Source organism: Pelodiscus sinensis, chromosome 19 (assembly GCF_049634645.1).
Source record: "Pelodiscus sinensis isolate JC-2024 chromosome 19, ASM4963464v1, whole genome shotgun sequence".
Lineage (NCBI taxonomy): Eukaryota > Metazoa > Chordata > Testudines > Trionychidae > Pelodiscus > Pelodiscus sinensis.
In genome coordinates this window covers 5,278,626-5,304,435 of record NC_134729.1, presented here as the reverse complement: position 1 = coordinate 5,304,435, position 25,810 = coordinate 5,278,626, and the positions used below count along the sequence as shown (strand labels likewise).

Genomic DNA, 25,810 nt, shown 5'->3' with positions numbered 1-25,810 from the left:
GCTCAGGACTCGGGCTCCATGGATCCCCCGCAGCTTTGCTGGCCCCAGGACGCCGGCACTTTGGACGGCGGCCGCAGGGCCGGGGCTGGCTGGATGCGCCCAGGGCCTGGCGCCGAGGCTGGCGGGTGCTGGTCACAGGGATGGCCGTGGGGCGTGTGCTGCTGAGGGGCGTGGCCAGGCCCAGCGCATTGTTACTGGGGCGCTGCTCGTACTCTGGGAATTAAAGGGGTTTTCTAAATACTATTTATAACCGTGGCCTGGGCCCCGCTGGCTCGTGCTGGGGGCAGGGGCCAGCCCTGAACAGCTGGCGGGGGTGGGCTCTGTGGTGCGGCAGGGAACGGCCCCGCTCCTGCGACCTCCGGCGCCTCGGCCCAGCGCCCGCTCCCGGCACCGTGCCCTACTGAGCCCCAGCTCCCAGCGGGGGGCTGCCCGAGAACCTCCCCAGGTAGAAAGCAGCGGGCAGGCGTGGCCTGATGGGGCTGGTACAGAGCAGGGACAATAAGGTCCAAGCTGGAGCCCACCCTTTGGGGGGTGGGGGCAGGTTGCTGAGAGGGGGGCAGGTCTCCCACTCACGGGCTGTGGGGGCCAGCACTCTCGCCCCAAGCAAGGGGGGGAAGCCTCTTTGCTGTGGGTGCGGGACTCTGCTCACAGAGTCAGCCTCGCCTTGGGCCCCCAGGCTGACTGCAGCCCCCTAGGCCAGGCAGGTCCCTAGGTACCGCAGGGTGGGGCATCCATGCAGGCTCAGTGGGTCAGATCCAGGCCCATCAACCAACCCCCCCCCCACCACCACCGAATCCCAGAGGGAGGCAGCTCCGGCCTGGGCCCAGCCTTCCCCGGCTGCAGCTGGCCGGCTGATGATTTCTCCAGCCACTAGGAATCACGCACAGGAGGCTGCATACAACAGTCAATATATTTCACATGTACAAAAAGTCACCCCTAGCTACACCGCGCGCCAAGGGAAGGGTGACGCTGTAAACAACGGGGCAGCCACGCGGTGCCGGGGGCGGGCAGGGCCACCGCCTGTCTGCCCGGCCCCCCGGGCCTTGGTCCCTTTTGGTCCAATAGTGTTAGCGCAGCCCCAGACGCCAGCTCCCAGCGCCCACGTGGGGCCGGGGCCGAGCGCCCAGGGCTGTGAGCGGGAGGGTAAAGTGCTGGCCAGCTCAGAAAAGTAACCGGAGGGGGGCGGGGGGGGGGGGGGCTGGTTCCCAACGCAGCTCTCTGGGGGAAGCTGCCGGTGCCCTGGCGCTCACGTGGATTATTTCTCCTCCAGACAAGACCCAGTTGCTGGGGGCGGGGGGGGAAAGGGGGGTGGCTGCCAGGCTGGGACAGGGGGTTCCCGTCTGCGGTTGCTGCAGCACGTGTCCCATGCTCCGAACGCTGCCACCGGGGTCGCCAGCCCCTGCCCTCACAGGGGCACTGAACGGGGTTTGCCATCGCAGGGACGTGGGCCCGGCCCAGCATCCCGGACTTTGTCCCCCTCCCCCCCCACACACACCCATGGGGCATCTTCCCCGAGTGCAAGGGGCTGGCTGGGGGTGGCCGCCCTCCAGAGGGTCCCCTGGGGCTGGAGTAGAGCTTGCACAGGCCCTGGTCAGAGCAGAAGGGCGGGGGGAGGGTAGACTGGGGATGCAGCCGCTGCTTGGCCAATCTGGCCTGGGCTGGTTTGTCCATTGGGACCAGAGCGCTGGGGGGCAGGACGGGTCTGGCTGAACTGGGGGAAGGTTACCCCAACCAGGCCCCTCCCTCCCTGTCTCCCTCCCTCCAGGCCTGGCCTTGGGGCACAAGGGGCAGTATCACAACCCTGGGCCACCAGAGGATCAGGCCCGGGCTTGGCTCTGGCCGGCGGAGGGGGGTTAAATGAGGCCCCTGGTGCAGGGGAAGCTGGAAACCAACCGGCCTCCATGCCCGGTGGGACGTGCCTGCCCCAGAGAGCAGCTCCCGGGGGACACAGCTAGGGGGGCAGGAGGGCCCCGGGACCCACTGGCTCTGGCACAGGTCACTGGAGCCAGCACAGGCGGGGTTGGGGGATGCAGGTGCTGGGACAGCCCTGCCAGGCCTTGGCTTTCCGGAGGCCCTCGTGCCTGGGGCCGGGCTGGCCACGTGCCCGGCCAGGAGCTGCCCAGCTGGGCGCTGTTTGGCTTTGGGTCCTGAGGGTGTTGATCCAGCCCACCACTGCCAAAGGGGCTGGGCCGAGGCCCTGGGGGCCGCCCCGTCTCCAAGTCCCTGGCTCCACCCAGCATGCCAGGGCGGCAGACGGGCGAGGCCCCTGTGGCCACTGCTGGGGGCTGATAAAGGGGGGAACCGCCCAGCCCCACCCGCGGGCCGGCTGCCGCTGCAGCAGCACAAGGGGTGTGGGGGGGGGGGGGTCAGTCCAGCCCCCGAGACGCAGTCCGTGGCCCCACGGCGAGGGAGGCGCTCCCCCCCCCAGGCCTGCAGCCGCCACAGCCCGAGCACCCGGGGTCGCGTGCAGCAGCGCTGGTGCTGCCACCGTGGGACTCCGGCGCCTGCCCGTCCCAGCCGTGGGGGCCGGGCGCAGGAGCGGCAGGCGCTAATACTGTCGCTCTAAGGCACTGTCCAAGGCCCAGCGCCGGCCTCGCCCGGGGTCCGCTTGGTCCTTCAGCGCAGCGTCGGGGCAGGGGGCAGGACAGAGACCCCCGCGAGCCCCAGCCACCGCTGGGTCCAGGCTCCGGCTGGCGGCGTTGGCCCGTCTGAGTGGCCGGGCGCGAAGGTCTGGGCAGGGGCGAGAGAGGGCGTTAGGGAACCGGGGGCGCAGGGGCCAGGCCCCGGTCACAAGCAGCAGCTGCGAGGCCCCCAGCTCCGGGGAGCGAGACTGCAGGGACCTGCCCCCTCCGTCCCTGCAGACACGTCACCTGTGGGTACCAGTGGCCCTGGCCGGTGAGATCAGTGCACGATCCCCCTGCACACGCTCCAGCCCCGCTTCCCACACCAGGACGTCAAGCCCCTGGTGGGTCCCGCTGGCTCGCATGGCACCCGCTGTGCTCTGGGCCCAGCTGGGCAGCTGCAGGCAGCACCCTGGGGTGAGCTAGAGCCAGGGCCGGGAGCTGCCTGCGGCAGGGAGCTTGCCCCACAGGGCTGAGCGAGGCAGCCGGGGGGCTGTGGGGCGCGCCCCTTCCCCTCTGCTGGAGCTACGGGCGGGATGCTCTTGGGGGACAGGAGCAAAGGGAGAGGCAGAGTTCAGCCTGGGGGGGGTTGGAGTCACCCTTCCCCCTCCAGTGCAGGCAGGACAAGCCAGTGTCTGGAGCTGGGACGCCCTGCAGGCCAGGCCCAGGGCGAGGCCGGGACTCCCTGCACACGGGGGGGGGGGGGGGGGGGGGGAGGGGGGCAGGGGCGCACCCACACTCTGCACCAGCCAGGCTTTGCCCAGGCTGCTGGCCCAGCCAACTCACCCCCCCCACGGGCAACCGCAGGTGGGAGCAGCCGCTGAGCTAAATCCCAGCCCCCCTCCAGGACCTTCATCCTGACGCTCAGCTGGGCTCCACCCCCTGCCCCCCAGCCGGTCCTGGGGAAATAGGCCCCTGTGTGGCATCGCTGCCAGGATCCCCGCCCCCCCATGCAGGCCCCAAGCCCCCTGGGGGCAGATTTAGTAAACTACTCTAGTGCGTTAGCAGGGCGGGTGCTCCGGGCCGCGGGCAGGCGGTGCCGGGGGACAGGCCATGCAGGGCGGGTGCTCCGGGCCGCGGGCAGGCGGTGCCGGGGGACAGGCCATGCAGGGCGGGTGCTCCGGGCCGCGGGCAGGCGGTGCCGGGGGACAGGCCATGCAGGGCGGGCCGCTCCGCCCGGAGGCATGCACCGGGAGCCGGGCTGTACCTGCGCGGGGCATTACGGCGCCCGGGGCTAACAGTTAGACTCATCGTGATGGGCCGGGTCGCAGAAGAACCTCGAGCCCCGTTTGGCGGTTCGGGCCGTGAAGGGGACGCTCTTCAGCACTGCAGACGTTCGACAGAGACGCGCGTCAAAGCCGCCCCTCGCCTGGGAGCCGCTGGCAGGGGCAGGGGCCTGCCCGGCTGGGTTCTAGCAGCCCCTCGTCCCCAGGGGGCTCCTGCCCCAAGCCTGCTCCCAGCCAGGCAGACCAGCAGGGCCAGGGCAGAACCAGGAAGCAAACCCAGGGGTCCTGGCCCTGCACCCACTAGGCCACGCTGTCTCTGTCCGAGAGCAGGGGCCAGCCCTGGCTCCCATGGGCGGGGGAAGGGCACCTACCCGTGATGATGTCCTCGATGGTCCCGTCCTTGCCCTCGTAGACGGGTCGGTGCTCCTTGGCCTGGCGCCGCCGCAGCTCCGCAATCAGCTCCTGCTGCTGCCACTTGTTGCGCTGCAACAGGCACCGGGGTGGGCACAGGGCTGGGGAGAGGAGACCCCCCCCCCCCCCGGGCGGATCCTGCCTGGCCCTTCCCCCGCTGCGCCAGGCAGATCCAGCCCCCTCCCCCACCACCGCCCCCCCGGCCCCCCCATCCCGGTGAGCAGCGCTGAATCCGTTCAGCAGGATCCCATCGGGGGGGGGGCGGGGCTCCAGCCCAGCCAAAATCAGCCCCCTGCCTGTGGCAATGCTGGGCCTGGCCCCCGGCGTGGTGGGCAGGGCTGGGCTGCAGCAGCCCCACCTGGGTGGGGGGCTGCTCCTGGGCCCCGGTTACCAGGGAGCATCACCTATCACCACCCTAGAAGAGTCCATGGGCCCTCCCGCCCCGCCCCGCCCCCCGCTCTGCCCCCTTCCCGGGCTGGGCCAGCGGGGGAAGAGCTACGTGGCTGGGAGATCTCAGGGGTGCCCCCCCCAACCCAGCAACCCCCCCCCCCACCTACCTTCTCCAGCTTCTTGGCCTCCTGAGCCAGCATCTTCTCCCGCAGCACCTCCTCCTGCCTCCGGCGCATCTCATTCTCCTGCTCCGCGTCCTGGCGGCACAGCGCGGGGTGAGGGCACCAAGGGCCAGAGCCAGCCCCAGGGCAGCCCAGGCCCAATGGCTCCAGCGCCGGCGGAGGGGGAGGGGGCAGCAGCTGGAGGGCACTGCGGGGGGGGGCACGCGGAGGAAGCACAGGACAAAGCCGGGGGGGGGCGCAGCCAGACACAGTGGCCAGAGCAGCAGGGAAGGCAGGAATTGCTCAGTCCCCGCCCACATGCGGTGGCACCACGGGCAAGGGGTGGCTTGGGGATGACCCAGCGCAGGGCAGCTGGGCAGGGGGCCAGGGCCAGCAGGGGAGGCACCGAGATCCAGCCGGGATGGAGCAGCCGCCCAAGCGCGCTCAGGAAGTGCAGGACCACGGCTCGGGCGCGCCCCTGCCGGACAGGGCAGCCGTTTCCCGTGAGGAACAATGGCAGGAAGGGGGCTGGGCTGCCGGCTGAACCCAGCCCAGGGGGCAGAGCCGGGGGCCCCGGGGAGCCAGAGCCCTGCAGGGGGCTCCACTCACCTTGTAGGAGCGGATGAAGCGGACGAAGACGGGGAAGAACACGGAGGGGGGTGTGGTCTTGGGGCTCTCCCCGAAGTAGCGCACGACCATGTTGTAGGTGTCCTGCCAAACATGAGGGCCATGATGCTGGATCCCTGCCCCCAGACCCCCAGGTGTGTCGCCTCACCAGCCAGATGCCCAGAATCGCAATGTCACCCGGCCCCACGCTGGCCGTGCATGCAGCTCCAGGGCACAGGGCCACACAGAGCGCACACCCAGCGGCACACCGGACATGCACACAATTCCAGTGGGTAGTGTGTGCGCTCACTGCCCGCCCGGCCCCACGCTGACCTGCACACAGTGCTGGTGCCCAGGGCGTGTGCTCAGTGCCCGCCCGGCCCCACGCTGACATTCAGTTCGGCACCGAGAGCATTTCTTAGAACCTGGTTTTCAGTCCCCGGGAGCTCCACAGCTCAACCCCAGGCTAAGGGTGCGGGAAGCTGCTCACACCAGGCCCTGCTGACTGTCTGCCTGGGCAGTACGGGGTTAACCTCAGCTGCTGTGGGGGGAGGGGTGCTCTGCCCCCTCTGCGCTGGGCCACGTGATGGAGAGAAGTCCAAGGGCCTGTTGCCCAACCTGCCCCCTGAGTGCCCCCAGCCGACCCCCCCTACCTGCCCCCCAAGTGCCCCCAGCCGACCCCCCCTACCTGCCCCCCAAGTGCCCCCAGCCGACTCCCCCCAAGTGCCCCCAGCCGACCCCCCCTACCTGCCCCCCGAGTGCCCCCAGCCGACCCCCCCTACCTGCCCCCCAAGTGCCCCCAGCCGACTCCCCCCTACCTGCCCCCCGAGTGCCCCCAGCCGACCCCCCCTACCTGCCCCCCAAGTGCCCCCAGCCGACCCCCCCTACCTGCCCCCCGAGTGCCCCCAGCCGACTCCCCCCTACCTGCCCCCCGAGTGCCCCCAGCCGACCCCCCCTACCTGCCCCCCAAGTGCCCCCAGCCGACCCCCCCTACCTGCCCCCCGAGTGCCCCCAGCCGACTCCCCCACCTCCGCCTGCCTCCCCGACTGCCCCCTCCCACCTCCGCCGTCTTGGCGTCCTTCTGCAGCTTCTCCAGCCGGCCCTCGCTGGCGCCCAGGAAGCTGCGCAGGACACTGTTGTCGTGGCTGCTGCACTCCCGGCGGATGAGCTCCATGCCGCGGCCCAGCTCCTTCACGTCCAGCAGCACGTTCTCCAGGGACACTGCGGGAGGGGCGGGGGGGTCAGACGGGGAAGCCAGCCGGGCTGCCCACCCAGAGACACGAGCACTAGGGACCCTCCCTCCCATGCCGCACGGGGGCCGTGAGCCACAGCGCCCGGCGCAGGGGGGCCTCACATGGGAACGGCACACTGGGCCCAGCGAGGGGCAGCCAGGGCTGGCTCCAGGGGAAAGGGGCCCGGGACAGACCCCGGAGGCTCCCCAGCTGGGGGGGAGGGGGCGCAGCTGCTCTACCTGCTGCAGCCTTCTCCACGAAGTGCAGCTCCTGCCAGAAGGTGGCCAGGTCCGGGTACTTCTCCCGCACGGTCAGCGCGATGAAGTGCAGCAGCGTCAGCTTCCGGTCTGTCGACTTGGTGTCCAGCAGCTGCAGGGAGCGCGGGGGGGGGGGGGGGGGGGGTGTCAGAACGCGGGGGGGGGCACAACTCTGGGTTGCACCTGCGTGTGGACACCTGCAGATGCGGGCGCGTGCAAACAGCCGCATACACGTGCGCCGTGTACCCAGGGTGTGCACCAGGGCGTGCACCAGGGCGTGCCCAGATCGGCGTGCACCAGCGCCCATGCACGGCCCAGCGGCCCCTTACCAGGTCCAGACTCTGCAGCTTGAAGCCGTAGACGCAGCCGCGTTTGCTGCTGTTCATGTAGTTGCCCAGGGCCAGGATGATCTGCGGAGGGACCCGCAGGGCAGGGTCAGAGAGGTGGGACCAGTGGCCAGCTAGAGCCGCCAGGCAGCCCCCACCCCCACAGCCACTTCCTGCGCCAGAGCAGCCTGGGTCTTCCCACCATCCCCCGGGGTCGCCCAGCCGGCCTGTTTCCCCATCTGTAGAATGGGGCTGGCCCCTGGCTCCCTTCCCGGCTGGAGGCATCCCCCCCACCCCGGGGGCCCCAGCCCAGCTCACGGCCAGGTTCCAGCCCCAGCGCCCGCTGGGCCCCGCCAGGCTGCAGAGAGACCCCCCAGGGCATCCTGGGCAGCCGCGCTCCTGCCTCCGGTTCTGCCCAGTGAGCTCCCCTTCGGCAGGCCCTGTCCTGCGGCAGACGGCAGGGCTGGGGCCCGGCTCCACCCCCGCCCCCTCACCTCCAGCATGCGCTTCAGCTTCTGGGAGGCCTTGACGGAGGCCGAGGCAGCAATGATGGCGTTGAGTTGCTGGAGGGACAAAGAGGGACCAAATCAGCCGTCGCCTCTGCTGGGGCCAGGCCAGTGACATACGTCCCCCGCCCCCGCGATCTGTGCGTGCCCCCATCCCCCGCCGGGATCTGCACGCGTGTGTGTGCGCGTATGCGCCCCCCCGCCGGGGATCTGTGTGTCAACGCGTGTGCCCTCACCTCCCTGCCTGGGGAGAGACAGCACCATGCGTGGGGATCTCTGCAGGGTGCATGTGTGTGCACATGCAGGTATGTCTCCATCCTCCCCCCCTCCCTGAAGGAGAGACACCACAGCGCACGGGGATCCGTGCAGCATGAGTGCGTGCATGCCCCCACCCCCCCGTGAGACACCACAGCGCACGGGGATCCGTGCAGCATATGCGCGTGCATGCCCCCACCCCCCCGTGAGACACCACAGCGCACAGAGATCCGTGCAGCATGTGTGCGTGCATGCCCCCACCCCCCCGTGAGACACCACAGCGCACAGGGATCCATGCAGCATGTGTGCGTGCATGCCCCCATCCCCCCCGTGAGACACCACAGCGCACAGAGATCCGTGCAGCATGTGTGCGTGCATGCCCCTATCCCCCCCGTGAGACACCACAGCGCACGGGGATCCGTGCAGGGTGCATGTGCACACATCCCCTCCCCCCAGGGAGACCACACAGAGGGATCTGTGCTGAGGAGGCTGGGAGGCTGAAAGGTCCTTGGGGGCGGAGCTTCATCCCTGCTCCACCCCCCCCCCAGGACATGGGGGAGGCTCATGCAATTGGTGCATCCCTTAGGGCTGGAGCTAGTGGAGGCTGAACTGGCGCCGTCCATGGGCCTGACGCAGCGTTTCTCGGCGGACGACAGTGGGCGCCATGGAGGAGCCCAGCCCCGGCCCTCCCCTCCGCTCGCCTGGGCGGGTCAAGGCCCCAGTTCCACAGCCAGGCCCCCCCAGGGCAGGGCTCATGGCAAGCCCTGGGGGGCCGGGGAGGGGGCGGCTTGGCCTGCTCGGGGGCAGGGCCTGGGCTCCAGCGTGGGGCAGGAGGCGCAGGGGCCGTACCGGCGTCAGCATCTGGAGGTTGTCCTGGAAGTTGCCCAGGAAGGCCATGATGGCCATGCGCTGCGCCAGGCGCTCCACCTTGCTGAAGTGCAGCATGAAGCGATCCTCGTCGGCCAGCTCCTCGGGCGGCTTGCGCTCCTTCTCGTACTGCCGCAGCAGCTTCACCTCCGCCTCCGTGGGCAGGAACCGCATCAGGCACTCCACAAAGTCCACCGGCAGCGTCTGCAGGTCAAACCTGCCGGCCCCGGGCCCGTCACACGCCGGCCCAAAGCTGGCTCCCTGCGGCCCCTGGCCCTCCCGCGCCCGCTGCGACGCAGCCTGGTCCGCCCTGACGTGGGGGCTCTCTCTGGGCCCCCCTCACCCGGCCTCTCTGGGCGGGCGCAGACTCTGGGTTGCTGGGATGCAGAGGCCCCGGCGTAGGCCAGGCAGGCTCCCACTGGGGCAGGGGTGGGGGTGGATTCCAGCCCCCACGTTCCCGGCGGCGGAGGGGATTCACGGGGCACCTACGTGTGGATGGCTTTGCAGATCTCCTCGGTGCTGCGGCCCGCCTTGCGCAGCGTGATGGCCAGGTTCTTGGCCCGGTTGGCCTCCAGCAGCGTCACCTTGCTGGCCGCCTTGTGCGAGGCCTTGCCCTTGGCGCACAGCAGGTCCAGGGCAGGGCCCTGTGCCTTGGTTTTGAAGAGCTCCTCGAACTTGTCCAGGTCCAGGTCCTGGAGGGGAGAGGAGGGAGCGTCACCCCCCACGGAGCCGCCCCATTGCTGCCCAGCCAGACTGGGCCCATGCACCAGGCACACACGGGGGGGTCCTGCCCCAGTAGCTCCCTGGGGCCCAGCAGATGGGACCCCAGCGAGGCTGCCTGAGAAGGCCAGGAAGGGGAGATTAGACCCCAACAGGAATCGCACTGAGCTGGGAACGAGCCGGCTCCGGCCAGCGGCTCAAGCATCCGCACTCCCGCCCCTCTGCCCTCTGGGACAAGGCCCCAGACCCGACCCCACCTCCAGGATCTTCTCGTCGTCCAGCTCGCTGAAGACGGTGCCGCTGATCTGGTTGGGTTTCAGCGCCGTCCAGTTGAAGATGGGCAGGCGGAACTTGGTCTTGATGGGTTTCTTTATCCGGATGGCTGGGGACAAGGGGGCAGGGAGGGCGTGACGCCGGGGCCACTGCACCAGCCCCGCTCGCAGGGCACCCACAGCGCGACACCGGCCACAGCCCGGGCACGGCCCCACAGGTGAGCCGGCCACGAACCCAGGCGGTAAGGACCTGCCCACAATAGCGCCTGCCTATTTTATAGCTGTGTTCCCTTCCCAGCATGCACTGCAGCTCAGCCTACAACTTCCCTGGACTACAAATCCCAGGATGCCGCGGTCCTTTAAACACCACCCTCCAAAGGGTCAGTGCACGCTGGGCCAAGCCACTTCTCGGAAAGGCCCAGAGACCTGAGCTCCCGAACGGAGCAGCGGGAGACCCCGGACAGATGCAGCAGGGGCAGCCCCTGGGGCCCTCGAGCACTCTCTATCCGAGGGGGGGCACACCCCAAAGGCGCTGACTGGATTCACGGCTGGGTGGGGCTGTAGCCCCAGGCCCGGCTGCAAACTCGACGGCTGGGCTGAACCAGCGGGAATTTGGAGATACATTTTCCCGCAACTGCAGCCCAGACCTTCAATCTGAGGGGCAGTTCCAGAGAGAGCCCCCCCCCCCCCGCATGTGCCTGCCACATGGGGGAGACACATCCGCCTGCCCCCCCCACGAGGGAGACACATCCGCCTGCCCGCCCCACGAGGGAGACACATCCGCCTGCCCCACACCCCACGGGAGGGGCCATCCACCTGCCCACCCCATGCGAGACCCACCCTCTGCCCGCCCGCCCCAGGGCAGCACTCCCGGGGGGCCACGCCCAAAGACGGGGCTTCCTACCTGACAAGCCCACGGTGAGGATGACGGAGGGCGAGGCCCCAGGCAGCGGAGGGGCAGGGGGGCACTTGTCTGTGGGGCGAGAGGAGGAGGATGAGGCCCTGGCCCCTCCGGGGGCACCCGGCGGCAATCCCGGGGCAGGGGCTGAGCTCACCTGGCAGTGGCGGGGCCGGGGGGGGCAGAGGCGGCGGCGGGGGTGGGGGCGGGGGGGCAGCCTCCACGGGAGGCAAGGCTGGGAGGCGGATGTCCTCCTCGGGGATGTCCCCTTCGCCCTCCAGGGGCGGCAGCGGCTCTGCCCCCGGCTCCCCGGGCTGGGAGGCGCCGCAGTGGCGCCGGAACGCCGCCTCCTTCTCCCTGATGATCCTGCGCAGCGTGTGCACCTGGTGGGTCGTGCTCTCGAAGGTCTCCTGTCCCGGCAGAGGGGGGCTGTGAGGGCGGCTCCCCCTGGAGACGGATTCCCCCTCCCCCCCACGGGGCCAGAGCCAGGGAGCCGGTGCATGGGCTGCAGCCAGCGGCGGAGCCCCGGCTCCCGGTGGGGACACCCCTCGGCGCCGGGGAAGGGGCCGCGCTGAGCAGGGGCATGCTGGGAACACGGCCCGGCGCACAGGGGCACCCTGGGCTCACCGCTGGTGAACGGTGCAGGGCCCCACGGCGGAGGGGCTCGGTCCCCCCCCAGCTGCGTTAACCGCCCTCCCTGGGCCTACCCCCGCCCCCCACCTTGATCAGCTCCAGCTCCTTCTCCCGCTGCAACAGCTGCTTCTCCAGCTCCGCCACCCGCATCATGTTCTCGTTCTCGAGGTCCAGCAGCTTCTCCGTCAACTGCAGCGAGGGCAGGAGGCCGGCGGTTACCCAGGGCACCCGGCCCCGCCAGGCGCCGCCCCGCAGCCGGTTCAGACCCAACACGAGCCGGAAGGAGAGCCCCACAGCAGGACGTCCCCTGGGAATCCCCCCACGACACTCCCGGGGGAGTCTGACGTCCCCGGCCCCCCAGGAAAGAACCTCGGCAGAACCCCCGTCAGGGCGAGGGACGAGAGCAGCCTGCCCCCCCGCCCCACGGCGCCGGTTCCAGCCGCCACAATTCCGCACGCTCTGCCGGCGATCACGCCGCCCCCTCCCCTGGAGACCCCGGCGGGGCGGGGCAGGACCTCGCATGGCCTGGCGGGGCAAGAAAAACCTACATGAGACACGTGCTCCTCCAGCTCCTCCACTTTCTCCAGCGCCACGTTCTTGGTCTCCGCGTCCTCCAGCAGCCCCCCCACGTCAAAGACGTTGTCCAGGTAGGCCTGGATCTGCACCTGCAGCTTCTCGCTCTCCGTGTGCCGCGACTTCTGCAGAGAGGGAACCCGGCCTCAGGGCAGGAGGCCGCACGGCCCGGAGCTCGCTGGCTGGGCACAAGAGCCCGTTCTGCCCCCCTCCCCCCCCAGCCTCTCTTCTCCGCCGCCTGCCAGCTTAGGGCACCCGCTTCTCCCCAGCAGTGCCGGCCCGTGCTGCTGTTGTCCAGCCTGTTTTCAGAGAGGGAAACTGAGGCACAGCGCGGCTGGCGAGGGAAGGCATCTCCCTGCATGAGTGATCGTTTTCCCTCCCTCCGGCCTCATGACCCTTCCTGTGCATGGTCAAGCCTCCTGTTCCTGGGCTTAACTGACCCATGGTTCTGGGGGCTGGGGCAGGCCTGGGGGCAGATCCCCCCCATCTCCACCTATCCCAGGGCCCCTGGGCCTGCCTGGGCCCTGGGGGGCTGAGGCAGCTTGGCCAGGTGGCCGTCTCCTCTGCCGACACTGAGCTGCAGCCCCTGCTACCGTGGGGCCGGAGGCTCCCGTGATGCCCTGGCACAGAACCTGACCGGGCGCCGGATCGGGGCCTCGCCGCTCCCCGCCCCTACCTGCAGGAACTCCTCCAGGCCGAGCTTGGTGAACTCGTACTGCAGGTGCACCCGGAAGTTCATGTCCTCCACCGAGTGCACCACGATGTTGATGAACTGCATGCAGGCCACCTGCGAGGGAGAGGGAGTCGCTGCAGGGAATGGGGGGGCGGGATACCCGCCCCGGCCGGCCTTGGGGAGTGGGGGGGGGGTCATGGGGCAGGCTACCTGCCCTGGCCGGCCTTGGGGAGCTGTGGGGGGGGGGGGGTTCATGGGGCAGGCTACCCGCCCCGGCCAGCCTTGGGGAGTGGGGGTTTCATGGGGCAGGCTACCCGCCCCGGCCGGCCTTGGGGAGCTGTGGGGGGGGGGGGGTTCATGGGGCAGGATACCCGCCCCGGCCGGCCTTGGGGAGCTGCGGGGGGGGGTTCATGGGGCAGGATACCCGCCCCGGCCAGCCTTGGGGAGCTGTGGGGGGGGGGGGTTCATGGGGCAGGCTACCCGCCCCGGCCGGCCTTGGGGAGCTGCGGGGGGGGGTTCATGGGGCAGGATACCCGCCCCGGCCGGCCTTGGGGAGCTGTGGGGGGGGGGGGTTCATGGGGCAGGCTACCCGCCCCGGCCGGCCTTGGGGAGCTGTGGGGGGGGGGGGGTTCATGGGGCAGGCTACCCGCCCCGGCCGGCCTTGGGGAGCTGTGGGGGGGGGGTTCATGGGGCAGGCTACCCACCCCGGCCGGCCTTGGGGAGCTGTGGGGGGGGGGTTCATGGGGCAGGATACCCGCCCCGGCCAGCCTTGGGGAGCTGTGGGGGGGGGTTCATGGGGCAGGCTACCTGCCCCGGCCGGCCTTGGGGAGCTGTGGGGGGGGGTTCATGGGGCAGGCTACCTGCCCCGGCCAGCCTTGGGGAGCTGTGGGGGGTGGGGGGTTCATGGGGCAGGCTACCTGCCCCGGCCGGCCTTGGGGGCTGAGGGGATGCAACCAGCCACAGGCGCTAGGATCCGGGCATCGCCCAGCCATCCTTCAGGGGGTGCCAGTGGAGGTGGGTCCATACACTGCCGGCCCTCCTTGGGGCAGGGTCATGGCGGCTCGCTCCACCCTGGCTGCCCCTCCCGCCCCAGTGGGGAAGCTAGAGGCCCCCTGGGAGGGCAGTGCCAGCCCGGGGCCGGAAGCGCTCACCATGAAGTCGATGCTGCTGTCCTCGTTCCGGAAGTACTCCATGAGCTTCTCAAAGCGGTGCGCCTCCTTACAGACCTGCCGGGGCCCGCAGACGGGTGAATGCCCAGCCCACCCTGACGGCACCACCGCGGCCCGAGGCCCTGGGGACACCAACGCGGGCGCCCACTGGAGGGGGCTGCACAGGCGGGGGTGACGAGCTTCGCCTTGCGCCCATCACCCCGGCATCAGGGCACGTTCTGCCCTACTGTCTGACTAGCCCTGGGATCCCTCCCTCCTGCAGCTCCCGGGGCTCTTTGCTGTCTGCAGCTCCCGGGTGCCCCGAGACGGCCAGCCGGGCCCAGGATCCCCTTCCCAGCCCCAGCGGCGCCCCCTTGCAGCCGGGCCGGGCTCACCTCTTTGAAATTGTCGAAGGCGGCGAGGATGATTTCGTGGCCGCCCCTCACCAGGCAGACAGCCGCCAGCAGCTCCAGCACCAGCGCCTTGGTCCTAGGGGACAGCCCAGGGGCACGGTGACTCGGCCAGCCCCGCCCTGCCCCAGCCTCCCCGCTGGGGCTCCCTCCCTGCCTGGGGACAGCCCCCGAGAGCCCAGGCACGTGCAACACCGGGTCGCTGCCACCCCGGCCTGGCAGGGAGCAGGGAGTCCAGCGTCCCGGACTGAGGCCCCTCGAACTCTCTCACACCCAGCTGCCGGGAGGCCTGGACTGGAGCCGAGAGCGTCTGGATCCCCAGCAGCTTTCTGCAGAGGCCTGTAACCCCCAGGGGCTGGCGGGGGGGGGGCTCTGGGTCCTGGGAAGCCAGAGTCTGTAACGCCCCCAAATCCGCTCGCCCCTCCCCGGCTGCGGCCCCTGGCTGCTTGCGGCTCTGAGCGCGTCCTGCGTGGCTCCGGCCGTCAGCATCGCAGCCCCCCCACCCCCGAAGGGTTCTCGCCCCGGCGGGCGGCAGCTGGCAGCGCAGGGGGGCTGCCTGCGGGGAGGGGCACCAGCACCCTACCTGGGGTTCTTGTTGTTCAGGCTGAGCGCTATCTCGTTCACGGCGTGGGGGTGGGACATCACCAGGTTGAATCCGTACTGGGGAGGAGGGAGAGGCAGAGCATGGGGCATTAGCCACGGCAGGGAGGCCGGGAATGGGGGGCCTGGGGGCGCAGCCCCTGTGCTCCCCCCAGCTCAGGGCAGCGGGACGGGCTGGGCTTGGTCCTGAGCAGCCCGTGGGCTCTGGCCAACCGGCCACGCCCTCCCCGCTCGCATAGAGACACGGACATTTCGTCTCCGATAAAATCCCCCTCCCCCCATCACCTTTTCTGCAACAGGGGAAACTCAAAACCAGGTGCCACCTGCTGCCTGGTCCCAAACGATGGAACAGCTGAGCCAGCCAGGCCCTGCAGGAGAAGCTGCCCGAGGCCAAGAGGGCTATACACCCCCATGCTTCAGGACAGCAGCAGTGATGGGGGTCAGGAAGGGAGGTGACCCCACTGCACCCCTACAGGGATCCAGCCCCCAGCCCTGGGCGCAGCTCTGGGGCTCGACACAAAGCATGTGACAAGGGGAAGCGCCGGGTGGGGCCGGGCGCCGGGTACCTGGTAGTTCATGATGGCCCGTAGGCACATGATGCAGACATGGACGTCGTCCTTCTGGCTCACCAGCCGCGAGTTCTTCAGCGCCTTCCGGCTGGGCACGGTGCTGCAGCTGGCAAAACACGGCAGCCTGCGGTGAGCGAGCCCGGGCAGGGCCCCAGAGCCGCCCGGACACACTGGGGAGCCCATGGGAATGGATTCTGGCCCTCAAACCCGGCCGAGCAGCCTCGCCTCCCCTAGCACCTCTTCCCGCTCAGCCACCTCTCCCCGCAGAGCTGCACCGGCTCGCCATGCCCTGCGGGCCCACGTCGGCCCTAGGGCGCAGGGAAAGCCAGCAGGGGAGGGGTCTGCGCAGGCACGGGGAGGGGGTTATCAGGCCCTATTCCTTCCCCCGCAGGGGGTCCTGCTGCGGGCACCGGGGCTGTGGAACGGGCATAGCCCGGCCCCTCCTGCCAGCAGGGGGCACACGCCGCACGGGCCGGCCCGCTGGAAGGGAACGTGGCTCAGTCCTGCTGCGTTGGGATCCAAACGCTGCATCCTGCTGGTTCTAGCCACTGGCCCGAGCCGCCAGGAAGCCGCAGCCCCGCGGGCGGCGCTGGGCAGGGAGGAGTCTGCATCTTTCTGCTCCCTCTCAGCCACACCCTCCTGCCTTCCTGCCTGGTGCAGCGGCCCCTGCTCAGACGCTGGCACGGAGGGGCTGGCGCACCCAGGCTACATCTCTGCCCATCCCACCAGCGCTGGGGGACCTGCACCTCGCGCCGCCTGTCCCACAGCGGCACCTGCAGCCTCCTGCCCAGACTCCGGCCCCAAGTGCGGTCCCTGCCCCAGGGAGCTCACTGTCTCCCCAGAGGGTGGGTGGGGAAACTGAGGCACAGAGCCGGGAAAGGACCCGCCCGCGTCACGTGGCTGCGCTGGGAACAGAACCCAGCAGTCCAAGCGCAACATCCTGTCCGCTAGGTCACATCTGTGCCCCCCTGCACTCCCGGAGACGCCCTCCCCGACAGACCCTCCCCAGCTCAGCTCAGAGGCCATCTCCAGGCAGCGCTGAGAGAGCGGCAAGGCCAAGGGAAGCCCCCAGAGGCACCAAGCCCGCAGGGCCGAGGCAGGGCACCACACAGAGCAGGCAGGGCAAGGGACGGGCAGCGGGGAAGACGCTCGCTGCTCCCACGGGTAGCGCAGGGTCAAGGTGAGGGGGAGGACAGAGCAGGGGGATGTGAGCACAGAGGGGGCTGCACAGCGAGGGAGAGGCGCACTGGGCACGGATCCCGCAGGAACGATGGAGGAGGGCGCAGAGCGAGACACAGAGCCAGGGGCAGGCGGGTAGGAGGAGCTGCGGGTGAAAGAGCAAGAGGAGAAAGGTGCGTGCACACATGCACAGCACCTGGATGCACACAGGCATGCACACGCACGTGCGAACACCCAGACATACACAGGCATGCACACGCACGTGCGAACACCCAGACATACACAGGCATGCACACGCACGTGCGAACACCCAGACATACACAGGCATGCACACGCACGTGCGAACACCCAGACATACACAGGCATGCACACGCACCCGTGCATGAGCACCAGGACGCACGCATCCGTGCACACCCACACACGTACACGCACGATGCAATGTCCGCCCGTGCACACACGGTCATGGACACTCTCATGCACGCACCCAGCTGAGCAGAGCGGAAAGGCACGGGGTGTGTTAGCGGCACGGAGGGGGCGTCTCGTGTCCCACGGGCCGCGCGGCCTGGAGCCGGCGGGTACTTACCCGGCGAGAGGCGGGGCAGACACAGCCAGAGGACAGAGAGAGAGAGCACAGGCCAGAGAGACGGGCAGGCAGAGCGAGAGGGAGACGGGCCCTGGAAGCAGAGAGAGGAGGGCGTGTTACTGACCCAGACAGAGGCAGACTGGGGCTGGCAGGAGAGAAGGGCACAGACCACTCCAGGGAAGCGAGAAGGGGGCAGGCAGCATCCCGGGTGGGGAGCAGATGGGTACGCAGCGTAGAGCAGAGCAGGCAAATGCAAGGGGGGGGGAGCATGGACCTCGGGGAGGATGTACAACAGGGCAGAGCAGAGGGGGGTTACCAGGCGGGCACATACCACGGGCTGGGGGGGTACGTATCACAGCACAGAGCTGGGGGAGGGGTGACAAGCAGGTGTGGGAAGGCGCCCTCGGGCATGGCGAGGGGGGTACCTACCGGGGAGCAGGGGGAGGTGGCGTGTGTCCTGCAGGCTCCCGCAGGGCTGGGGTACCTACCGTAGGGCGGACTGGCGCGCAGAGCGGGCGAGGCTGTTGGCGAAGGGGGCAGACAGGGCTAGGGGGTGCTGCAGATCCTCGATAGATCTGCTCCAGGATTTCAGCTTTTCTAGCGCACCGTCCTCTCCGCTTTCCAGACCCTCACAATCAAACCTGGGCGGGAGAGGGACACACGCACAGAGGCCACGTTGCAAAGCGGCGGCCTGGCGGCCCTCGCGGGGGGCGGGCCGGGGGGCACTTGCGCGCACTAGCAAGGGCGTTAAGCGCGCGCAGACTCAGCAGCAACATGGCAGGCGTAGCGGCTCGCACGCTCCTGCTGACAGCAAGCGCCCCAGCAGTGGGGCAGAAATTCACGGCTTCTCCGGTGTAAACACACACCTCTCCCCCGGCAGCCAGCCAGCCAGCCACCCCCAGGGGCCCTCCAAGCATCTGACATGGAAAAGCCCATCCCCGGTTCAAACCATTCTCCAGGCAGCAACGGGCTGGCTCGGCCACACCCTGGCACTCGTGCGAAGGCGACTTGCACCAGCAGGGTTTGCGTGTGAAAATGATGGTGGGAAATCCCTCGGCCAGAGCACAGAGTGGAGGCGACGGGTGGCCAGCAACAGGGAGGCAAGAAGGGCACAACAATGGAGACTCTCCCCACACCGTGTTAGCAATGAGTGGGGCTGGTGCGAAGCACGTTGGAAAGCCCCCACATTGCACCTTGCCAGAGCCAGGGCCCAGCGAAGGGAGGGGCAGGACCCACTCCTCTGCCTCACACACATGCACAAGAGGACACCTGTAGGGGGCAGCAGCAAACCGCTGAGAGGAAATACGCTGGCACCCATAGAGTCATTGGACTGTGGAACTCACTGCCACAGGAAGTCGTTGAGAGCAGCAGCGTAGCAAGATCCAGGTTCCTGCATTGGGGCACCAACGCTAACGGGGTCAGGAGGACACAATCACAGGAGGCAGATTAGCCACGGGGGGTCTCACACCTTGGCCTGGTGGCCAGCTGTGGCTCTGAGCCAGTCGGGGAATTGCCGTGTTCCCAGGACGAGGGAGAAGGGAGCTCAGTGGTGTCAGGCACGGCGGAGACCCGATGCAGGGTTGCTGCTTTGGCCTCTGCAAACCGCGCTCTCCCCCGCTCTGCCTCGGGCGCCGCCCGTGCGGTACTTACATCACCGCGCACTGCGCGAAGGAGAGATAATCCACCAGGACGTCCAGGCCTTTGTTCTCGTCATTGAGAAACTCCCGAACCCACCTGCAGAGAGGAGCAGGGAGGAGTCACCGCTGGGCTGACGCAGGGCCTGGCGTTCATGCTGGACTCCCGCCTGGGGTCCATGTTCAGCCACGGTCCGGAGCCCCCCCTGCCAGGCGGGAAACCAGTGGCACCGCGCCTGGCCCGGCGACCTGCGCTGGCAGGAGTCCCGGCCTGGAAAAGGGACAGGCACTCGGGGCAAGGACCACGAGAGCCACCTAGCACGGTGTGATCACACCCAGCCGGCGCCCCAGAGCTGGGCAAAAGCAACACTGGGTCACTACAGCGTTGCCATGACAACAGCGGGTCAGGGGGTGCAACTTGAGCAGAGCTCGGGGGCCGGTTCCCCCTTTCCCTCCCTCGCCCCGGGCAGGCCGTGCAGGCGCACTTGGGCCCCGATTCTCCGCACTACCCTGGTGCCATGACGCTGGCACCAGCCGTCATCCTGCTCTGCCCCAGGCTAGGGCTGGATTTAGGCCCCGCAGGGGGAGGCCGGGTGTTTGCAGACAAGCCGGGGCCTGGGCCCTGTGCCGAGCCGGCCCGGGGTTAGCTTTGTCCTGGGTCACTTTGTGCTCACGGGCTGGGCCGAGGCACCGAGAGTTAAAACACCCTTGGCCCTCCCAGCCACGGGCCCTGGCTGCGGCCTGTAGATTGCGGCCCCTGGCGTCTGGCTGTTATCTGGCAGGGCCAGAGCGGTCGGCTCAGCTCAGCTGCCCCGCCTCACCGCCCCCCGAAACGCCCCCAGGGCAAGGCCAGCTCCCCAAAACGGGGTTCCGCCCCCGGGAGGCGCATGCTGGGACCCGACAGGGCGCGGGCGTCCCGGCCATGTCCACGGGCCGCCCACGTGTTCCCTGACGGGCACGTGTGTTACTCAGTGGGGGGCCCTCGTGTTAGCCGATCGTGCGAACCGGGGGGGGCGTGCCTGCACGTGCGAGGGGCGGGTGACGTTTTCCGAAGTGCGGCGCCGGGGCGATGGGATCCGGCCCAGGAGCGTCTGACACCGGAGCTGACTTGGAGCCACTTCCCCCGTGGGGGGAGGGGGCTGGCGAGCCCGCCCATTTCCTGCCTGTCTGCGCTCCAGCTCCTCGCCCCCGGCTCGTTTCCTGTCTGAGGCCGCGCTGGCGCGGCTATTTTAGGGCTCTCGGGGGTGGGGGAAGGGCATCTGGGCTGGCGAAGACAAACCCGGCCGCCTCTGCAGGCTGGGGGGGGACCCCACGCAGCCCCTGAGTGTGCACGTGTGAGCCGGAGGGCAGGCGAGTGTGCACATGGCTGTGGGCGAGAGGACACGTGTGCGCGTGGGTCTGTGTACACGTGCGAGCGTGCACACGCGGGGAACATCTGCACTGCCCTTCCGCCCCAACCCTGCCTGCTACCCCAGGCCTCAGCAGGGCCAGGGCTGCCCCCGGCACCTCCCCAACCACTGGGCCCCTCCCTGCCACCCTGGGGTGGCTCCTCCCCCCCCATCTGCTGCCCACCATGACCCTGGACCACCCACGTGGGGGACACCAGCCCCTGCAGGCGGCACGGGTGGTGCCCGGCCTCAGCCTGCCCAACCCTCGCAGGGCTGGCAGCAGGGCCCCAGTCCTATGTGGGGCTGAAAGCCCACTAGACTCACTGAAGGGGGTGGGGGCGGGGCTGTGGCGGAGTGTGGGCGGGGCTGTGGCGGAGTGTGGGCGGGGCCAGGCTGGTAGGCCCACGAGGTACACGGAAAGCCCGCGTGCGGAACCAGCCGGGGGGCTGCAGCTGGTGGCACTAGCACAGACCGGGCGGGACAGGAGCTGAGCCAAAGGGCCCATCAGCGCTGCTCCAACCACTCAGCCTCTGAAACCCCTCAGCAGAAAGGCTCCAGCGCAGACCCCGAGGGGGGGGCTGTTGCCTTTAGGGCCCTGGATGCTGCCGGAGGCCTCTGCCAGCAGGCCGAAGAGTGGGGAAACTGAGGCAGGGAACTGCAGGCAGGGCTGATCTTGGGGTCTCGGTATTTCTCCTGCTGTTCAGGTCAGAGCGATGCTGCCTGGATCCCGTGCCATGTCTGGCGGTGCGTGCGGGCTCCGATACGCCTTGCACGTGCCGGGCCAGAGCGGGGTACAGCACAAACGCTGGAGAGGGCGTGTTCCCCCAAGGGGTTGGCCGGGCCTCGGGGCCTGGGCAGGCTGAGCTCTCAACAGGGGGTGCTAGACAGAGATCTGCCCCCCGGACCGCGCTCGGGATCCCAAGCTAGGGGCAGTGCCCAGGCTCAGTTTAGACTCCGGAGATTAACCCCCCACGGCCCAGCCTGGGGGTAGGGGGCTCAGCTGGACCGGTGACAGGGGGCTCAGAGTGACTGTCACCCTGGGGCCCCACCACGCCCCGCCAGGGAGCTGCTGACTCTGCGCCCCGCCTTTCCCCCGTGCAGGATGTCAGCTCCGGCCCCAGCATCCGCTGGAAGGAGCCCTGGCCCGCAAGAGCCCACGGCCTAGCCAAGCACAGGAACAAGCCCGGTTCCTGTGCCAGCTGGTATTTCCCCTCCAGCTGCAGCGGGGCCCGCGCGGGTGGGGACACGCAGCCCGATGCGTGCACACTCACAGGACAAAGCAGGGGGGCGGCCTTGGACCGGGCCAGGCTGGGTGGGGGGGGAGCCGTCTGACGGCAGCACGGTGCCCCGGCCCTCCCAGGCCAAAGGGAAGCGAAGACTTGGGGCTGGACCACGCCCGGCAGTGGAGCCCTCCCTGTGGCACGTACTCCCGTGCGGCAGCCAAAGCTTCAATGAGCCAGGGGACTGGGTTACGGCTCGGGGATCAGGGCAGGAGCTGGCAGTTCTAGGCCCCAGCTCTGCCACTGACTAGCTGAGTGACCTTCGGCCAGTCTCCTCCCCTCCCTGGGCCTCAGTTTCCCCATGCATCCGAACACTGAAAGCTTTTGGGAGCAGGGCCTGTCTCGTGCCCCATGGGACCCTGGGCCTCAACCTCACCTGCCCCATTCCCCTTCGGAGACGGTTCTACAGACACCCCACCAGCCAGCTCCCTGGCTTGCCGGCACTCACCCCCAGCCCTGGCAGGAGCCAGCAAGCCCCCTCGCCCTGGGCACACTGGGTCGGGCAGCCGGACGCTGCATTTAGGACTGGTCTTCACTTCAGCCTGTAAAGTCCATGTCCCGTCCCGTCCCCCACCAGCTCCTCCTGTTCCGTTCATGGCCTGGAATCCCCACCCCCAATGTAACCTCTTCCTGGTGCCCACAGCACCCTCCTCTGCCTCGGGCCCCAGGAGCCACCCAGGGCTGTTCACCCGAGCACGGAGCCACTTGCACAGTAATTCTGTCCCTCTTAGGGGAAACTGAGGCACGGTGCGGGGCAGTGGCCTGTCCCTAACCATTACTCAGTCTAGCGAGCCAGTGGCAGACACAGCAACTGATCCCAGGCCCTCTGGCCCCCAGCCCTGTGCTCTACCCAGGGCACCATGGAGCCGCTAGCACCCCCGCTTCTGCTTATAGCCCCCTCCCTCTAAACGACACTGGCCGCACCGCCCTGCAGCACCAGGGGAACGGCAGCCTGGTTTGCCACGGAGCGGCAGAGCCGTCCGAAGTGACAGCCAAGAGGTCTCACCGCAGACGGGGTTTGGGCCCCGTCAGCCCCACGGCCCCTGCACCGAGTGGCAGAGCAGCCTGGCCAGAGGGGCACTGCGAGCCCACATCCCGGGGTCTCGTCTCAGGCGGCGGAGCCGGGGGGCCATGGAGAAACAGGTCTCAGCGAGTGTGGGAGCCCGCAGGAGGCTACCGGGGAGCGAGCCGGCCACGCGGCCAGAGCGCAGGTGAGCCAGAGGCGGGCACTAAGGGGAGCCGAGTCCACTGCCCAGCTGGCTCCAGCTCCCGACCGAGCCTGGCTGCCCCCCGGCCAGAGCGGCACCTACCCAATGTGGTTGGTCCGCAGGGAGATCTCCAGGTCCCGCAGCACTTTGGTGGATTCCTGCAGCCTCCGGCGGAACTTCTGCCAAGAGAGCCCAACCCCCGGGTTAGGAACAGCAACCGGGCCCGGCGCTCCTGCCCCCTCGCAGCAACAGAGCCAGCAGCGTGTGCTCTGGGGCTGGGACCGCCTGTGTGTACAGCACCGAGCGCAATGGGCTCCCGGACCGGCCTCGGACAAAGCTAGCGAGCCATCACACGGGGCTGGGCTCGCCAGAGCTCTCCGGGGTCTGTCCGGGGTCTTGCCCATGTGCCCAGGGTCTAACTCGTGGCCTGATTTGAGGTGCGACTGGCAGAGATCCTAAGAACATAACATAAGAACGGCCGTACTGGGTCAGACCAAAGGTCCATCTAGCCCAGTATCCTGTCTGCCGACAGTGGCCAGCACCAGGTGCCCCAGAGAGGGTGGGCCGAAGACAATGATCAAGCGATTTGTCTCCTGCCATCCCTCTCCCGCCTCTGACAGACAGAGGCCAAGGACACCATTTTATCCCCTGGCTAATAGCCTTTTATGGACCTAACCTCCATGAAATTATCTAGCGTCTCTTTAAACTCTATTATAGTCCTAGCCTTCACAGCCTCCTCTGGCAAGGAGTTCCACAGGTTGACTACACGCTGTGTGAAGAAGAACTTTCTTTTATTCGTTTTAAACCTGCTACCCATTAATTAATTCCTGCGGATTTACACCTTAGAACTGGGGCGGGCAAAAGGGCCTCCGGGAGCCAGATCTGGCCCACCAAGCGGGTGGATCCAGCCCACAGAGGCCCTGCTGGTCCCCCGCCCCCAGGCCAATTAGGGCCTGGGGGCGGGGGAGCGCCTGGAGCCGCCTTCGCTCTGCCCCCGCCCTGCGAGCGGCGCTTCGAAGCGCCGCGTGCTGCTTGCAGGCGTGGGAGGGCGGGGGGAGTGGAGGAGGCTTCGTGCACTCCCCCACCCCCGGGCCCTGATTGGTCTGGGGGTGGAGGAACATGCCAAGCCTCTTCCAGGGCATGGATGCCTAGTGGGAAGGGTGTCAATCATCATCTGGGGGTGGGTATCCCCGCCCCTTTCTGTTTAGGCCCCGCCCCTTCCAGGTGGCCCAGGGCTACTTCAAAAATTTTTGAAGTGGCTTCCGGGCAAAAATTATTGCCCACCCCTGCCTTAGAATCATGGAATGCCAGGGCTGGAAGAGACCTCAGGGGTCATCGAGTCCAGGCCCCTGCCCAAAGGCCTTGCAGCGTGCGGCCGCCAGGCGAGCCCCTTACCTTCCGCGTCATGCCGGGGTCCAGGAAGGTCTGCAGTTTCTGGATGTAGGTGTGGGGCGGGTTCTTCACCTGGAACCGCTCCTGGGGGGGTGGGGGGGAGGGAGCATGAGTGTGGGCATCAGAATGGAGGGGGTCCTGGCTGGGGGAGGGGCAAGCGTCACCAGGCTGGGACGGACCAAGCGCTGCAAAGGGCCCTGGGGCTCTGACCCGCTGCTCCCAATAGCCTCAGCCCGGGGGATCCCGATAGCGCCCGTGGCCGGACCTGAGCACAGCCTGGCTCCTGTGTCCTGGCTGGGGCAAGCTCCCGGCCTGTCCCCTGCTCCCAGCTCCCTCCCCCCAGTACCTGGTCGCAAATCAGGTCCCATTTCTTCTCGTTGTCGTACTGCCGCAGCAGCCGGGCTTTGTCAGGCGGGAGGTTCATGGAGCTCTGTGGAGGGGAGAGACAAAGACGACATGAGGGGGGGCCCCTCCCCGGTGGGGTAACAGGCACGAGCCACACGCCCCGGCCCTCACGTAGGCAGCTCGGGTTGGCCGGCCATTCCTGCGGCCTGAGCAGGAACGCGCACGAGAGGGCGGGGGGGGGGGGGCGCCCAGACACACCTGTCAGCCCCAGATCAACGCCCCCCCATGCTAGTTCCAGCTGCCAGCACTGTATCTGGGTCCTGCTTTGGGTCCCCCAGGGACACAGGTGCTGGCCGGACCCCCCCATTTCCTCCTGCTGGGGGTCAGGCCCAGCACCCCTCTCCTCCCACAGGCACCCCACATCTCCAGGCAGAGCTGGGGTGAGCCCCCCGCAAGACCTGCTCTCTCCAGATTCTGGGGTGCACATGCCCCCCCCAGTGACCCGGTCTCTTTGCAGCCGGTTGGTGCTCAGAGCAGAGGGGAAGCAGGTCAGAGCCCCGGGGTGGGGTGTTGAACCTCATTTCCCATGGGGGGAGGGGAGAGACAGATCGACTTGCACAGCAGAATGGGAGACGTGACTTCATCCCTAATGGCTTTAGCACACGGGGCTAGGGGGCGAGAGGAGAATGAGCCCATGGGGGGGACCCCTCTCCCACTGCCCCACACATCCCCCCAGGGCTCAGAGACAGGGAGCTCTACACACACGCCCCCGAGCTGCACCCTGGCACAGAGGGCAGGCTACCTGCCAGATCCCGCCCCCGGCTGCATCTCTGCCTCCTCGGAAATGCAAGGCGGCTGCAGCCACACAATGCGCCTTTTGTTCTGGGGCGAGCGCTGGCCTCCGTGTCGCCCAGCCACGGCCCTGGCAAGGCCACGAGTCCCACGGCATTCCTGGCCCACGCCCGACTCAGATCCCCGGCGTGCCTGCCAGCCGCGCCCTGGGAGGAGCCTGGCCCCCTGGCGCCAGAGGGGTTTACTTCTGGGACCCCTCCCATCCTGCTTAGACTGCAGGCGGCCTGGGGCAGGGACTGGCCCTGACACTAGAGCGCCCCAGCGCTGCTGGAACAGTTTGTTCAACAGGAGTGATGGTCCATGCCCAGTCTCCATCCCCTCTGCATGCCCAGGGCGCTGGGGCACAGCTCCCCGAGTCTTCACACTGCTCACTGATGCATCTGACTGCACTAGTGCAAGCAGGCCACCTGCGTGCTCCTGCCTACGTGCGATTAGCCCCCCAGCTGCAGGGCGCAGGCCCGGAGGTGGCTGGCTGCGCGCTGGGGCTAGGCGGGCGCGTCCCACGCTCACGGCGCAGCACGGCCCTTCCAGCAGCATGAAATCTCGCTGGATGACAGACGTCGCTTCCGGTCTACCCCAGCTTCCTGGCAGCGCT

At 68.8% G+C, this 25,810-nt stretch overlaps 1 protein-coding gene across 4 annotated transcripts in view; it reads right to left on the bottom strand.

Moving 5' to 3' along the window:
- Positions 1–877: 877 nt before the first annotated feature.
- Positions 878–25,810, bottom strand: part of FMNL3 (formin like 3) — a 47,196-nt gene continuing 22,263 nt past the window's right edge. The window contains exons 2-27 of one of the 4 annotated variants that reach the window (XM_075902024.1): positions 24,365–24,448; positions 24,022–24,102; positions 22,729–22,805; positions 18,767–18,850; positions 17,605–17,757; positions 15,352–15,460; positions 14,769–14,845; positions 14,171–14,264; positions 13,779–13,853; positions 12,631–12,741; positions 11,930–12,079; positions 11,469–11,570; positions 10,906–11,158; positions 10,755–10,823; positions 9,836–9,960; positions 9,348–9,550; positions 8,841–9,075; positions 7,725–7,793; positions 7,234–7,314; positions 6,887–7,016; positions 6,476–6,636; positions 5,419–5,520; positions 4,816–4,905; positions 4,219–4,330; positions 3,829–3,947; positions 2,595–2,730 (exon numbers count right to left, since the gene is read on the bottom strand). In XM_075902024.1, coding sequence (XP_075758139.1) covers positions 3,856–3,947; positions 4,219–4,330; positions 4,816–4,905; positions 5,419–5,520; positions 6,476–6,636; positions 6,887–7,016; positions 7,234–7,314; positions 7,725–7,793; positions 8,841–9,075; positions 9,348–9,550; positions 9,836–9,960; positions 10,755–10,823; positions 10,906–11,158; positions 11,469–11,570; positions 11,930–12,079; positions 12,631–12,741; positions 13,779–13,853; positions 14,171–14,264; positions 14,769–14,845; positions 15,352–15,460; positions 17,605–17,757; positions 18,767–18,850; positions 22,729–22,805; positions 24,022–24,102; positions 24,365–24,448 — 2,919 coding nt within the window. In that variant the 3' untranslated portion in view covers positions 2,595–2,730; positions 3,829–3,855. Of the gene's footprint in view, positions 2,731–3,828; positions 3,948–4,218; positions 4,331–4,815; positions 4,906–5,418; positions 5,521–6,475; positions 6,637–6,886; positions 7,017–7,233; positions 7,315–7,724; positions 7,794–8,840; positions 9,076–9,347; positions 9,551–9,835; positions 9,961–10,754; positions 10,824–10,905; positions 11,159–11,468; positions 11,571–11,929; positions 12,080–12,630; positions 12,742–13,778; positions 13,854–14,170; positions 14,265–14,768; positions 14,846–15,351; positions 15,461–17,116; positions 17,201–17,604; positions 17,758–18,766; positions 18,851–22,728; positions 22,806–24,021; positions 24,103–24,364; positions 24,449–25,810 lie in introns of those variants that run through there. The other 3 variants (XM_075902023.1, XM_075902025.1, XM_075902026.1) reach the window with 3 other exon arrangements.